Here is a 13,014-nt window from a genome sequence, read left to right as displayed (position 1 = left end):
CCAAAAAAAAAAAAAAAAGTGTCATCTATAAGATGTTTACATATTAAATGTAGAACATTTAAAAGAAAGATATGAGAAAAAATAGTGAAATTGAATCTGGAAGCAGCAGAGAAAGGTGGGAATGAGCTAGCCTGAAGTCAGGAGAGCTCAGCTCCTCCCAGAACTCCTACTGTCCCTCCGCTCTGTCCTTACATTCGAGTGGGGTTAGTAACACACACTACACACAGTTCTGGAGACACTGTGGGAAGTGCCGCGGCTTTCCTGCCGGTCTCAGCCATGCTTGGCAGAGGACAAATAATGTGGCCCGAGTCAGTCTCACCCTAAACTCCAACCTGGGGGGTAGCCCAGTTTGTGGAAACAGATGCTGCCGGTCCAGCTTCACCGGCGTAGGGATGACTAGATTATGGCATCACTGCCACGTAGGAAGGGGAAGGGAAGAACAGAGCCTTGGCCACCGGAAGAGGGGTAGCAGGGCCACTCCCTCCGAGCAACCTTCAGGAGTCTTGGGGCATCTGTGAGTCCCCCGCTCCACCCCCTTCCTAGGAACCGAGACCATGTTCAAGGGCCAACTTGAAATCATCCGGACAAATGAAAGTAGTCGGTCTAGGCTGGGTAGTGAGGCACATGCCTTTAATCCCAGCACTCAGGAGGCAAGAGACTCTCTGTGAGTTCAAGGCCAGCCTGGTCTACAGGCTCCAAAGGTACAGTGAAACCTTGTCTCGGGGAGAAAAAAAATTTTTTAATTTTTAAAAATTTAAAAAAAAGAAAAAGAAAGTAGTCTACATCTGACCACACCCAATTCTACGCCCCACCTGCCGCACTCACCAAAATTTCCCGCATAAATACCTCTTCACTTCTCAATTTCAAACTACCTCCCCAACACAGACAAAATTTTATTATTTGTTTTATTTTACTTTGTTTTGTTATGTTTAAGCCTCTCCCCCTTTTTCATTAATACTGGATCTCACTATACAGCCCTGACTGGCCTGCTATTGTCTCTGTAGACCAGGCCAGCCCTGAACTCAACAGCAATTCAACTATCTCTGGCATTAAAGAGGCGAGCCACCACACCAGGGAGGTGAAGTCTTATTTAGCAGAAGGACTGTGCACCTTCCGTTCCTCTCTAGCTTTGGACTCTGCACCTTCTGTTTCTCTCCAGTTTTCACACACACACACACACACACACACACACACACACACACACACACAGCCTGTTGACCTCCTGAGGAACCAAGCATCTTCCACCACCAGCCTCTGAACCCCGAGACAACTCCTCCAGGGGCCTCGCTGGCTCCTGGCTGTCTCGGTCTTCTAACCTGGGAAGGGATCTGAGGAAACAGCCTCGGGTTCCCGTTTTTACAGAAACCGTCCCTTCCTTGACTTGCTTGTAACAAATGTGCCTCGAATGAAATCGAATTGGTTGCTAGAAGGTAAAGCATGCTCCCACCTAGGCGTTCCCTGAATAACTAATTCTGTCTCCCCTCGAACAGCCCAGTCTTGCTAAGCTTTGGCTCCCATCCCCAGCCTCATCTCCCTTGCTTCTTCCTCAGGAGCTCAAATACCACCTAGATTTTTCTCCCGCTCCCCACTAAACTCCTTTTCCCCTTTTCTGGGTGCCCCCTTCCCAGCCTCCACCCCAAATCGGCTTCCCTATCGGCAACCTGTTCTCTGTCCACAAGAGGGCGATCACTCCGCACCCCAAAGAGTCAACAACTGGGTGTGGGCGAAGACCTAAGGCGTACTTTTCCAGAGCCACCAAATAGAGCCAACAGTGTAGGACGAGCTCTGCCCTGGGACCCTCTCACTGCCTAACAGTGCGGTGAGACCAGGAGGTACTAGAGAAGGAAGGTTTTCAAGAAATGTCACTGAATGCAAGGAAAGTCCACTTGATGCCATACGGTTGACTGGAAAAGGTGGGAGATAAGAAGAGAAACCGTCTATGGTCTCCACATGAAGTCAAGATCTTTTTCCCTCAAGTTTTGGCCAAGGTGTTGGTTGCCCAGCTTGGATTAGGTCTTGTGGGGAGGAGTATCAGCAAATACTGTCTCTGTGACACCCAGACACATCAGAGATTTCCCCCCTCCTATGATTTAAGTCTTAATGTACACAGTAGACAATAGCTCTGACAGGGATTGAGGGCTCAGCTGGGTTCCAGGGGAGTGGCCCCATGAGTCATTCTGCAGGGACAGGCTGGGTCAATATTGGCAGAAAGGCCTGAAGCTGCATCTGGCATGTCTAAGGACCCCAACTCTGCCCTGTTTGTGAGCACCTCTTGAGTCACACGTCCATGAAGCTGCCAGCTCCTCTGGTCACCACCCAACAAAAAGGACCCTGTAAGTGAAAGTAGGGACAGACTCCTAAAGTGTGGCTGGCCTCCAACTGAAACACAGGCAGTCTGCAGAAAACTCAGTCATCCTGTGTCTTTGGTCACCCCTCCCTCATAGATACCACACAAACACACAGTGAAAAGGTGGATTGCCCAGCGTCAGGGCCCATCTAACCCACTAACCACACCCGACCAAAGCATGTCTTCCAGGAGCCGACTGGGAGCATTGTTGCCCTGCTTCTAGTGGTCCCTAACTCCATGCCACACCCCAGATCCTCTCTTCTGGAAATGATTGAGCCTTTGTTTGCCTAGAGGGGCCATCTTTTCAGTGCCCATAGTGAGCTAACAGGCCTTCTCCGGGTAGGTCATTAACTGTGACTCAGCTGGCCCATGGTGAGCCCCCAGCAGCAAGCCAGGAAGCAGCTAGAAATCAGTGGGGAGCCAGAACACATGAGTAGACATAAGAAAAACAAATATTTATTGTACAATTCCCCACCACTGGATTTGATTGAGATAGGCCTCCAGAGGGCATCTCTGCCTTCCCATTTTATTTGAGAGCTTCATTGTAAATCATAGCCAAGGCTCCCAGGAAGGTGACATACTCCTGGAAGTTTACTTCCTGGTCCTTGTTGCGGTCCAGGTCGTCCATCAGCCTTGCGATCTCAGCATCCTGCAGCTTCTAATACATTAGAAGGAGAAGTCCATGTTCAGTGGTGGGCAGCGCCCTAGACTCCTTACCCTTCCCTGGAAGCCCTTGCTCAGGCAAGTGTTTCTGTTCTTAGTCACCAAACTTGTGTTTACCTCAACCTACTTCTCCTCAGCCCCTGCTCCTCCCTCAGGGAATAGAACAGCAGGCTGGGAGCATGCAGGCTTCTCTCCAAGGGAAGTAAGACAGGAACTGTGTGCAAAGGCCACCAGCATGTACGGAGGTGAGAGGAGGGACCTGGGCAAGGGTTACTCACAGAGCCGATGGTGAGCTCCTTCTGGATGAGCTCCTTCAGCTCCTTCTTGCTCAAGGTTTGCTTGTCGCCTTCCTTGCCAGAGTACTTGTGGAAGATGGCCACCAGCAGGCCAATGGCCTGATCCAGGGGGCATGCCATAATTGACCACTGGGCTAGAAGCTGTTTGAAACAGGAGCTAGTCAGTACCTCTGCTAGCAAAGACTTCTCTCACCATCCTGTAAGCCCGGTGACTACCTAACTACCTGCCTGAACCAGCTAGCCTCTAGCCAACACAGGTGGCACCCTAGCACAACTGGGGCTTAGGGGTGCCAGGGTGGAACCGGCTTTGAGGTGTCTGAACACTGTCCTCCAGCGCTTCCAGGAGAGCTAGAGAATATGACTGAGCAGAGGAAGGGATGGAGGATGCCTCTGGGCCACACACTGCGATGACAATGACACACCCAGGGCAAACCCTCCCGCACCCCAGAAGAGCAGTGTCGGGGAGCCGCCCCAAAGGGATGCCTTAGCCTCGGGGTTTCCTGGCTTTCCCTGTCTCCCCCAGACTCGACTGACTTAGATCCCAGTGCAGACCACCCGCGGAGCCCGTAGTGGCTGACTATGGCCGGAAGTGGCTTGACACCCAACCCAGGAGCACGCCGACCCTAGAAGGACCTAGGGCTACCCCAGCGAGAGCTCACCGCACCGCAGACAGCGAAAAGCCAAAGGAGTGGCCGAGGGGGATGGACTGTGTCGCGGTCCGGCTGGCCTTATAGCGGCCAGCATCCGGGAGGCGCGCCCAGGATTGCCGACCCGCCCCGAGCCCCACCCTGTGCCTGAGGCCAGCAGAACACACCCCCATTCCCCCTCAGTTTTCCACGCCTCTGCCCGGACTGGGAGCGGCCTGAGGGAGCGTAGTGACCCTGTTCCAAGAGACCAGCGCAAACCGGAGACTTCGAGTTTTTCCTAATTTCCATAGTTCAGTTTGCCCTTCTGGCACGTGACGTGTGACTCTGGCAGGTATGCTGGGCTTTCTGCCAGCCAGAGCACAATGCGTCCCTAAAATTAGCATCCGTGTGAGGGGGAGTGGGAGCCTCACTGAGGCTGTCGCCCTCTAGTGACAAGGTCAGCTCCAGGTAAAGGAGGGGGACGCAGCCAGTGGTCTGCTAAACTAAGACCAGCTTTCTCAAAGTCATGCGGACAGCCAAGGTGGATACCCTAGACCAGTGGTTCTTAACCTTCTTAATGCTGCGACCCTTTAATGCAGTTCCTCGTGTTATGGTGACCTCTCTCAATCATAAAATTATTTTCGCTGCTGCTTCATAACTGTAACTTTGCTACTGTTATGAATCGTAATGTAAATATCTGTGTTTTCTGATAGTCTAAGGGGATATAGTTCAATAGGCAGAATTTTGAGTCAACTTAGGCTCAGAAAAAGGGGAGGAACACAGCAAAGGATTTCGGACACCATCCCCCACCACCAATTAATTTCTGTCTAACACTCACTTCTCTTGCTCACTGCCGGGAATGTCATCCTTAGAGCAGCTTAGGCATTGATGTGCCCACGATGGAGCCAAGCCCAGCGAGCGTGCTTAGCTACTCATCTTAAGTGAAAAGTTTTTGAACCTTTTTTTTTCTGAAGACAAGTCTTGAAAAGAGGAAGTTGGGCGAGGGGGGGGGATTAGCCTCCTGAAGTCACTCAGTGGGAAGGGTGCTAAGGCCCTGCCTCCCGTTTTACTAGGGCTGCCAGCGCGGCCTCCCCAAACGTGACCCACTGGCTCATTACTGAGCCGCTCTAACAGCCGCCGACCAGCACCGACCGTCGCTCTGGCCTCCTCGCTCCCTAAGGGCTTTTCTCTTCGCTTCCTCTGCACCTTTGCTGCCTGGGGAAGCACGCGATTGCCTGGGCCAGATTTGTCATTTGATACTGCAGGACAAAGCCCCCCCCAACACACACACACACACACACACACACACACACACACACACACACACACACACACCTAAAGGCCACTTGTGTGTGACCTGAGGCTAAATGGTTCAAAATTTCTGTTCTCCCCTGCCTCCGCCAACAGAAACAAATCACTTCAAGACCAACACATGGAAAGGGGAAAAGGCTTTATTTCTCTACTGGAAGAATCCATCTGTGAGAAAGGGAAGAGCCAGGGTGTAAGAGGGGCAGCTAAAGAGGCTGCAGGGAGCAGAGCAAGGGACTGCAGGTGAGGATAGGGAGGAGCCTGTTTACTTGTCCTCTAGGAAGAAGTCATTGTAGGCCATGCACAGAGTGGTAAGGAACACGGAGTACTCCTTGAAGTCGATCTCCTGGTCACTGTTCTTGTCCAGGCTCTTCATCAGGTTATCAATGCTGCTCTCCTTCATCTTCTGCAAGAGTCCAGGGGACGAAGACTGCTCAGCTGCTCAGCCCCAACCCACACCCTTGCCACAGGACCTGACACCAATGGGGTCATCGCCTGAGTGCTGATTCCAAAGGAGGCTGAATGGCTCCCTACCTAGCCTTTGCCCCTGGGACATCCTCCCATCCACAGAAATTAGAATCATAATTCATACCAATACCTACTAAAAACAGCTTGAGTCCTGGCTCCCTAGCCCTGAGCCTCATCCAAGTCCCAGGCTTAGCCTGCCCGTATTGTAAGGCCAAGCTGGGAAAGAACCCAGATGTCACTAGACTCTTCTCTGTAGGTCAATACTGGACTGAAAAGCCAGCATGTCTGCAGCTCCAGCCTGGCACCAGATGTCCTCTCAGTTTGGTCCCTGCACCTTGGATGCTCTTGTTTAAGACAGAGCCTTAGGGTGGAGCAAGGAAGTGGAAGTGGGCAGACCCTGCTCTCTCTCCCTTGCTGCACTCAGTTCCAGGTCTCCCTGGGATACTGGATGTTGATACCCAGGATGCTGGGAACTGCCTCTCTGTAACATGATCCTGGTCCCCTGATTAGGTTCCTCCTCTGGGACCCTGCCCCCCAGTAATTAGCACCTGATGGACCAGCGGCCCTTCCTTCTACCTTCATTAAATCCAGGATAGCTGAGAGGCTTCTGGTATTGAATATGTATATGCCAGGCCAGGCATGGTGGCACTCAGGCAGTAGAGGCAGGTGGATCTCTGAGAGATGGAGGCCAGCCTGGTCCAGAACAGCAGAACGAGTTCCAGGACAACAAAGGCTACACAGAGAAACCTTATCTCAAAAAGAAAAGAAAATGTATATGCCATGGTAATATTCACATGCCTTGGGGAAGCCACAAATAGGCCTAGTGAACGTGGCACCTGATTCATTCCTGCCCAGGAACCTTCTCCATAGGGAACAATGGGATTCTGGACTTTATTGTAAAGATACATAGGAGGTTGGTGCAGGGACCTGGCCTGGAATTCCAGCTCAGCCTCAATGGACAAGTTCTCAACGTATTGAAGCTCAGTTACTCTATCTCATAGACCTTCAGATTAGCCAGCCACCACTCCTATCATGTCCGTGGAATTGGAATCAACGCTCTCTCCTTCCTACCCCATGTTCATAAATTAACATGTTAGTTGACCTGACAATATCTCTTAGGACCATGTCTGTGTCAGGCAGATTCGAGATTCGAAAAGTATCCCTATCCTTGAATTGTGCACAGCCAAACCTGGCACCCCACATCTCTCAGAGCCTCAAGATCCCTAACACAGGCTATGGAAGCCATGGTCAAATCTCCTCTACCTGATCGCAAAGCCTCACACAGGCAGTGATGTGCCCCAGGTTCACTCCTTCGCCTGTTTTCCAGCACAGAGGGCTAGAGCCTCGGTAGCAGAGATGCCCACCTCTTCCTCTGCCTCGGCCCTTTCTTAGGCTAGAGTGCCCTGCAGTAGGTGGGGATCCCCTGGACGGGCGCTCAGAACGTGTAGTGGAGCCTATGAGAACAGCCACCTACCTCTGCGAGACTCAACTCTGTCTTGATCAGTTCCTTCAGTTCCTTCCTGCTCAGGGTCAGCTTGCTCCCCTCTCTCCCTGAATATTTATGGAAAGTGGTGACCATGGTGGTCAGGGCCTTCTCAAGAGGAGTCTCCATCACGATGCACGCTCTGGAGTGGGAGAAGAGATAATCACGGCCCTGGAGAAGCTAGACTTGCTCCAGTCATATACAAAAGCCCTTTTGCAAACCACCATTGACAGGAGCCCACAGTGAGACCAAACTCCACAAGCAAGAAGACCCCTGTATATACAGATAGCTTGTAATGAGAGCCATGACAAATACTGAGACAGCCGAAGCAGTGAGGGTGTCCAGTCCCAAAGAGGCTTCCCCGATCAAGAGGTGCTCGCCAGAGGGCATAGGTCAGCCTTTTCAAAGAACTGCTACAGCAGATGAAGGAGTCAGGACTCTTCTTTTCCCCCTGCAATTTAGGCTCTGCCTTTCCAGCCACCGTTCCCACCTAGTCACCCTCCCTTCTGAGCCTCTGAGTCACTAGAGATGAAGGAGTGTCTCACTGTGGTGGGGAGGGGGGGCAAAAAGAAGTCCAGGGGCCAGAGTGGATTGGGGCTGAAAGTGGGAGATAAGATCTCAGCAGGAAGCAGGAGAGAGGTGGCTAGACTTGCCCAGTGACCTGCAGCCTAGTGCCCAGAGAGCTTCCCCCACAGCCTGACAACGGCAGGGTCGGGTATGAGATATGGCTCCAGAGGTTGGGTGTGAATGATGGCCTCGATTCTGCCAGCATAACCAAAAGAGCAGACAGCTAAAGCTTGTGGGACTTAGACTGAAAAACCACTTCCCCTTTAAGAGGAAAGAAACAGTGCCCACAGAACTGGGGCTTCTGTAGATCCTGCGGAAAACCCTGGGCTGACTAGGAGGGTAGGGAGAAATTGCTGACTCCTACCTCCAAACTCAAGAAGTTCTTGAACTGGACTGAATCCATCATTCCTCTCTTGCCACCCAGACTCTCAGCTCCTCCCACCCCATGGAGGCTCAGTCAGACCACAGTTCAAAGCAAGGGAGGGACTCAGAGCATCTGTAGGAACATCTGGCTGAGTCTGGGCGCACAGGCTACTCCCCCACCCTGCCTTCCTCCCTCCTCAGTGTCTCACAAGATATCTAAGATGACTACTCAAAAACTCGTGATCCTCCTGCCTCAGCTTTCTTGCTCCTCGGGTTGGGTTCTCAGCAAATCCTTACAGTCACAGTTCCAAGCACTCTGCCCTCCTCCCTGAGCATGCTCCCACTTGCAAGGCCAGGCCTTCCTTCTGGAGGTTTCCATGTCTTGTCACACTCTCGCTTGCCCAGGCTGGCCCAGCAGAAATGAAGGAGGTCTTCCGGAGGAAGGACTCACCAAGGCAGAGAGAACCCGGAGAGTCTAGGCTGCAGCCACAGCCTCCCTACCAGAGCTCTCAGCTTTTATTCCTTCGTCCCCAGTGCCCAGGAGAAGCGGGAGGGCGGGGCCAATGAGAAGGGATCAGAGATAGAGGAATTCAGAAAAGGTTGAAGGAAATCCTCTCTGGAGTTCACCATGACGTACATATTTTCCATACCAGAATCCATGTTTCCTACTAAACCTCACCATCTGGTGAAGCAATGGGCCGAAAAAGCTAAGCTAGGCTCTCCAGAAAAGAAACAGCAGGAAGTGTGGATCAAACACAGGGTATACCTCCCCATATCCTAGGCTACTTTCCACAGTGAGATCCTCCAGCTCCAATCTATTCCAAGAGCAGAAAGGACCCATCTTGGGAGGTATTTCTTGCCAAGGACAGTCAGCTAAAACCACTAGCTAACATGAAGTAAGAAGTGGGAAATAATCATTGGAGACTCCTGGATTGAAGGACTAAAAATCCAGGGTTGAAGAAGAGGTTCAAAGGAAGGCTCAGGGCTGGATTGAAACTGAGGGAGAGGCTCGGGGGTAAGACATAGTCATGCATGGCATAGGGTTTGAGGTGTGTTTCCTGTATTCTAATAACAGAATTTGGTTAGGGGCACAGCCCCTCAGCCGGCTGAAATCCCACTTTAGCCTGCCTACGTCCTCCCACTGCCCCCTTTGCCTCCCACCACAGCTACTACACTAGCGATACAGCTGGGACTTGTCTCCAGGCAACGGCAGTTTCCAAAAGTAGAGAGTGATGCAGGAGGAAGCTCCGGGGAGCACAGTCCCATGGAAGATGGGCAGATTGACTGGGGGTGCGGAAAAGAGAAGACAGGCTTAGCCTGGACCGAGGTCTCTGTGGTCGAACTCCAAGGGAACATCTGAGTCACCTACCCAGTCCTCTGAGGCTGGAGAGGCAAGCACCGTGTCACGAGCAGGGAAGGCTGAGAAGCAAATCTGTCAGCCTTGGGGAAGCTTGTGGGTACCTCTCCCTAAGTGTCACCATATCACCCAGGCCAGGGCTTGGCATCTAATCTCAGTCCCCAGTCTCTGCACTCTGAAGCCATTGGCCTAAGCCTACTCTGAAGGTTAGCAACATTTGCCTCATGTTCTAACCGTGAGGGAGTGAGGAGACGGGGATTTCGGTTTTCTTTATCAGATAATATGGCCAAAATAACATCTCTAAAACTATGGCCACCTCCCCATCAATTCCTTCTCCCTTGCCCTCCTCCAAGCAACATGATTCTTAATAGTAGTAGTTCTTGTCCCACAGTCCTTTGAGAGCAGAGGCAGTTTGTGAGAGAATGACTATTTCAATCAGCCATAGTAGCATACATCTCTAATCCCAGAACTTGGGAAGCTGGCTAGGAGAGTTGGCTATAGGAGTGGGACCTCTTCTCAGAGAGAGAAGGGGGCTGTTATACTTCCACAAATGGCCCCTCTATACTGCCCTTCTTCATCCGTCATGGACAGAGAAGGATCAACCCACTCTTTGAAACCAATGAGCTGCAGTGGGTAACAGGGCAGGACCTGGACTCTAAGTGTCAGGGAAGGGTGCCAGTCCACTTCCCCATCATTCTCTGGCCTGAGGACTCCCTCCTTGTGACTCAGGGCCCTTGTCTTCCCTCTAGACTCCAACCAGTAGCAGATGTGACCTTCAATCCTGTCCCAACTTCAGTTTGAGCCCAGAGGCAGTTCTGGAGAGAGGAAGGAGGGTGGTGGGCTGGCTAACTTCCCACATCTGGAGCCTTTCAAGCCAAGCCTCTGGTGGCTTCTGCCTTCAGGGTTCCCAGAGTTTGCTTTGTTGTACGTATGTGCACACACACACACACACACACAGACACACACACTTGCATGCACGGGAAGTCAGGCACTCTACCCCTCCCCAACCTTTTCTAGTTTTATTCCTACCAAGCTTCAGCTCAACTCCCAGGAGTCCCCACCATCATCCTGTGACGTACCCTCCCTCAGCCCCCAACCCACCATCTCCAGTCTCTTCAGCAACTGCTCATAGTTTCAAAACTCTTTATTAAACTTGCTCAGCATTGTGCGCAGAAGAAGCCAGAGTAAGGCACTATGCTCAGAGCCACCAGGGAAGAGGCCCCCTGGCAGACCACACCCCCACACTCCATCTGAGGAGTTTTCACTTCTTCCGGGGCTGTTTATCTGGGCAGCCTTCAAAGAATTCATTGCACATCATGGCAATGCAGGAGAGGAAGATGCAGTACTCCTGAAAGTCTATCTCGTTATCCCTGTTGCTGTCCAGGTTGCTCATCAGCTTCTGGAATCCAGCTTCATCCGTCCTTTTCTGGAGGTAGAAGAGGCACAGTTAGAAGCCAAACCCAAGCTAGATATCTGAGGAGCTCGAGAAAGCCTCCGGGAACTCCTTGGCAGCTTTGGGGCTAAGCTATATAGAGGAGGATGCTTCTTGGATAAGCGCTTGGATTCATGGGGAAAGGGTAGGACCACACCTTCCCCATGCCTGTTTTGACTATCTCATTAGCAACAGCTAACACGAGGTGTTAGGAGGGGAGGACCTGCAGGTATTTGTGGCCTCCACAGTTGCTTCCTCCCACACAGAAACTCAGTTTCTGTGGCCAACAGTCCTGATCTAGGCTGGGGCTTCAGATGCTGTCTGCCTTAGGTCTGGTTCTGGTTTTCCATTGCCTCTTCAACTGTGTTCGTCCTAAGCCTCCTCTCAGCTGAGGACTAGCGAGAGGGAGATGGTTCGCTGTGGTTCTACCCCAAGCACAAAGAGCAAGCTCTCTGGCCTCCATCTCCCCACCCTAGAGATACGTACCAGCTGTAGCTAGACTAGCACCCACAAGAGCCCCATCCTCCTCCTGGGGGACAGGACCCACTCACCCCCAGGAAGCTGGGCAGCTCCCTGGTCAGAAGCTCCTTCAGTTCGGACTTGTTAAGCTTGAACTTATCCCCCTCTTTGCCCGAGTATTTGTGGAAGGTGGACACCATCATGTCCAGGGCCTGTTCCAAGGGGTATGCCATGATGCCAACTGAGACCTAGGGGCAGGAGACACAAAAGTAGCCTTGGCCGACCCACACCAACAGGGTATCAAGAACTGGCTATGTGACGCTGCACGGCACCCAGGTTATAGACGTGTTCTGCCCCCATTTTAAGTGTTCCATTCTGTCCTACCCTCTGAGAGTACTTCAGGGGACTGCCCTCACTCCCAGGGGACCCACTGATGGAGAGATAGCCGTGTATGCTCTGGGCCCCAAAACATGCAGAGACTACTGCACAAGCTCTCAAGATTCGTGCCATCAGCTTTTGGGGCCTCCCTCAGGCCTGGCCTCAACACAACAGTTTCCATCCCTCATTCAGCTCAACCACAAGCTCTCTGACCATTCTTCTCTCCCTCCAGCACTGGGCGCGGCTGCTGGCTGCCTGCCCAGGGACCTACAGCGGAAAAAACCAGCTGCCTAGTGACCAGCTTAGGGAGGAGTGAGCTGAAGTGGCAAAGGCAGGGGCACAGGGGGAAGGGGGGAAAGCAGGTTTTCTTGTCCTGGGGTGCTATAAGTCCATAGGGCACTAATATGAACACAAACACACTCTGAAGATAAAAGCCTACAGGTGGGTGCTGGAGAGGTGGCTTAATGGGGAGAGGTGCTTGGCACCAAGTTTGATGAGCTGAGTTTGGTGTACAGAGCCCACACAACAGAGAGAGCAGACTGACTCCCACAGTTGATCCCTGACTTCCACAAGTGCACCTTGGCATGAGCCCCCATCCCCAACCCTTGCACACATGAACACAAATAAATAACTGTGATTTAAACGTAAAGAAAAAAAAAGCCGACAGGTCCTTTACTTTGCTTCCTGCACAAGCTGACTTGAATGGCCCAGCAAACACTGGTCAAGGTACCTATCACATCTCCCAAACATGAACAGACACTGTAGAAACAACACAGGTAAGCCTCGGCAGCTCAGAAACTCCTGAGAGCTCAAATGCCAGCTATGCTCTCTCTCTCTCTCTTTTGTTTTGTTTTCATTCTTGTGCAACACACACACACACACACACACACACACACACGAGCCTCCACATCAGAATCTCTCATCTGGATCTATTAAAAACATCTGTCTCCCCAGAAGCCTCCCTTTCTCCTGTCCCAGCCCCTGCCTCTGCCACCGGCTAACACTGCTATCAGACTAACACAACTCACCAGACCCGGAGAGAGGAAGTGATGAACAGAGAGGTTTGGGGAGAGCCCAAATGTCTGCCCTATTTATACACGGCCAGGCAGGCCCTGCCCATGCAGGGGATGGGGGGAGCACGGATACCGTGCTTCTGCTGTTGGTTGATGTAGTAAATGTCAGAGCCCCCTCCACAGCCCAGCCTGGGAGCCAAGTTTCCTGCTCCGCAGCAGGCACAGGCAAGCAGTGAGAGAGCCCCCATGGCACA

General features: G+C 52.0%; 3 protein-coding genes across 4 annotated transcripts; all 3 read right to left on the bottom strand.

Annotated features, from left to right (window-relative positions):
• Positions 1-2,781: 2,781 nt before the first annotated feature.
• S100a6 (S100 calcium binding protein A6) lies at positions 2,782-4,062 on the bottom strand. Of its 2 annotated transcripts, none has more exons than XM_005367258.3 (3): positions 3,966-4,062; positions 3,289-3,447; positions 2,782-3,005 (listed from the first exon to the last, which is right to left on the bottom strand). In XM_005367258.3, the coding sequence occupies exons 2-3, from the start codon at positions 3,424-3,426 to the stop codon at positions 2,874-2,876; spliced, it is 270 nt and encodes an 89-aa protein (XP_005367315.1). In that variant the 5' UTR covers positions 3,427-3,447; positions 3,966-4,062; the 3' UTR covers positions 2,782-2,873. The 2 variants fall into 2 exon arrangements, with proteins under 2 accessions (XP_005367315.1, XP_005367316.1); XM_005367259.3 differs by having other exon boundaries at positions 3,971-4,062.
• A 1,369-nt stretch (positions 4,063-5,431) lies between these two features.
• S100a5 (S100 calcium binding protein A5) lies at positions 5,432-8,622 on the bottom strand. The gene is made up of 3 exons (XM_005367256.3): positions 8,573-8,622; positions 7,183-7,333; positions 5,432-5,646 (listed from the first exon to the last, which is right to left on the bottom strand). Exons 2-3 carry the CDS (start codon positions 7,318-7,320, stop codon positions 5,506-5,508), a joined length of 279 nt encoding a protein of 92 aa, XP_005367313.1. The 5' UTR covers positions 7,321-7,333; positions 8,573-8,622; the 3' UTR covers positions 5,432-5,505.
• A 2,019-nt stretch (positions 8,623-10,641) lies between these two features.
• S100a4 (S100 calcium binding protein A4) lies at positions 10,642-12,788 on the bottom strand. Its single transcript, XM_005367255.3, has 3 exons — positions 12,776-12,788; positions 11,462-11,617; positions 10,642-10,904 (listed from the first exon to the last, which is right to left on the bottom strand). Exons 2-3 carry the CDS (start codon positions 11,600-11,602, stop codon positions 10,740-10,742), a joined length of 306 nt encoding a protein of 101 aa, XP_005367312.1. The 5' UTR covers positions 11,603-11,617; positions 12,776-12,788; the 3' UTR covers positions 10,642-10,739.
• Between the last annotated feature and the right edge of the window lie 226 nt (positions 12,789-13,014).

The sequence above is a fragment of the Microtus ochrogaster genome, unplaced genomic scaffold, assembly GCF_000317375.1.
Source record: "Microtus ochrogaster isolate Prairie Vole_2 unplaced genomic scaffold, MicOch1.0 UNK16, whole genome shotgun sequence".
Lineage (NCBI taxonomy): Eukaryota > Metazoa > Chordata > Mammalia > Rodentia > Cricetidae > Microtus > Microtus ochrogaster.
Note: the sequence above shows the minus strand (reverse complement) of the source record. Positions and strands in the feature narration are given on the sequence as shown.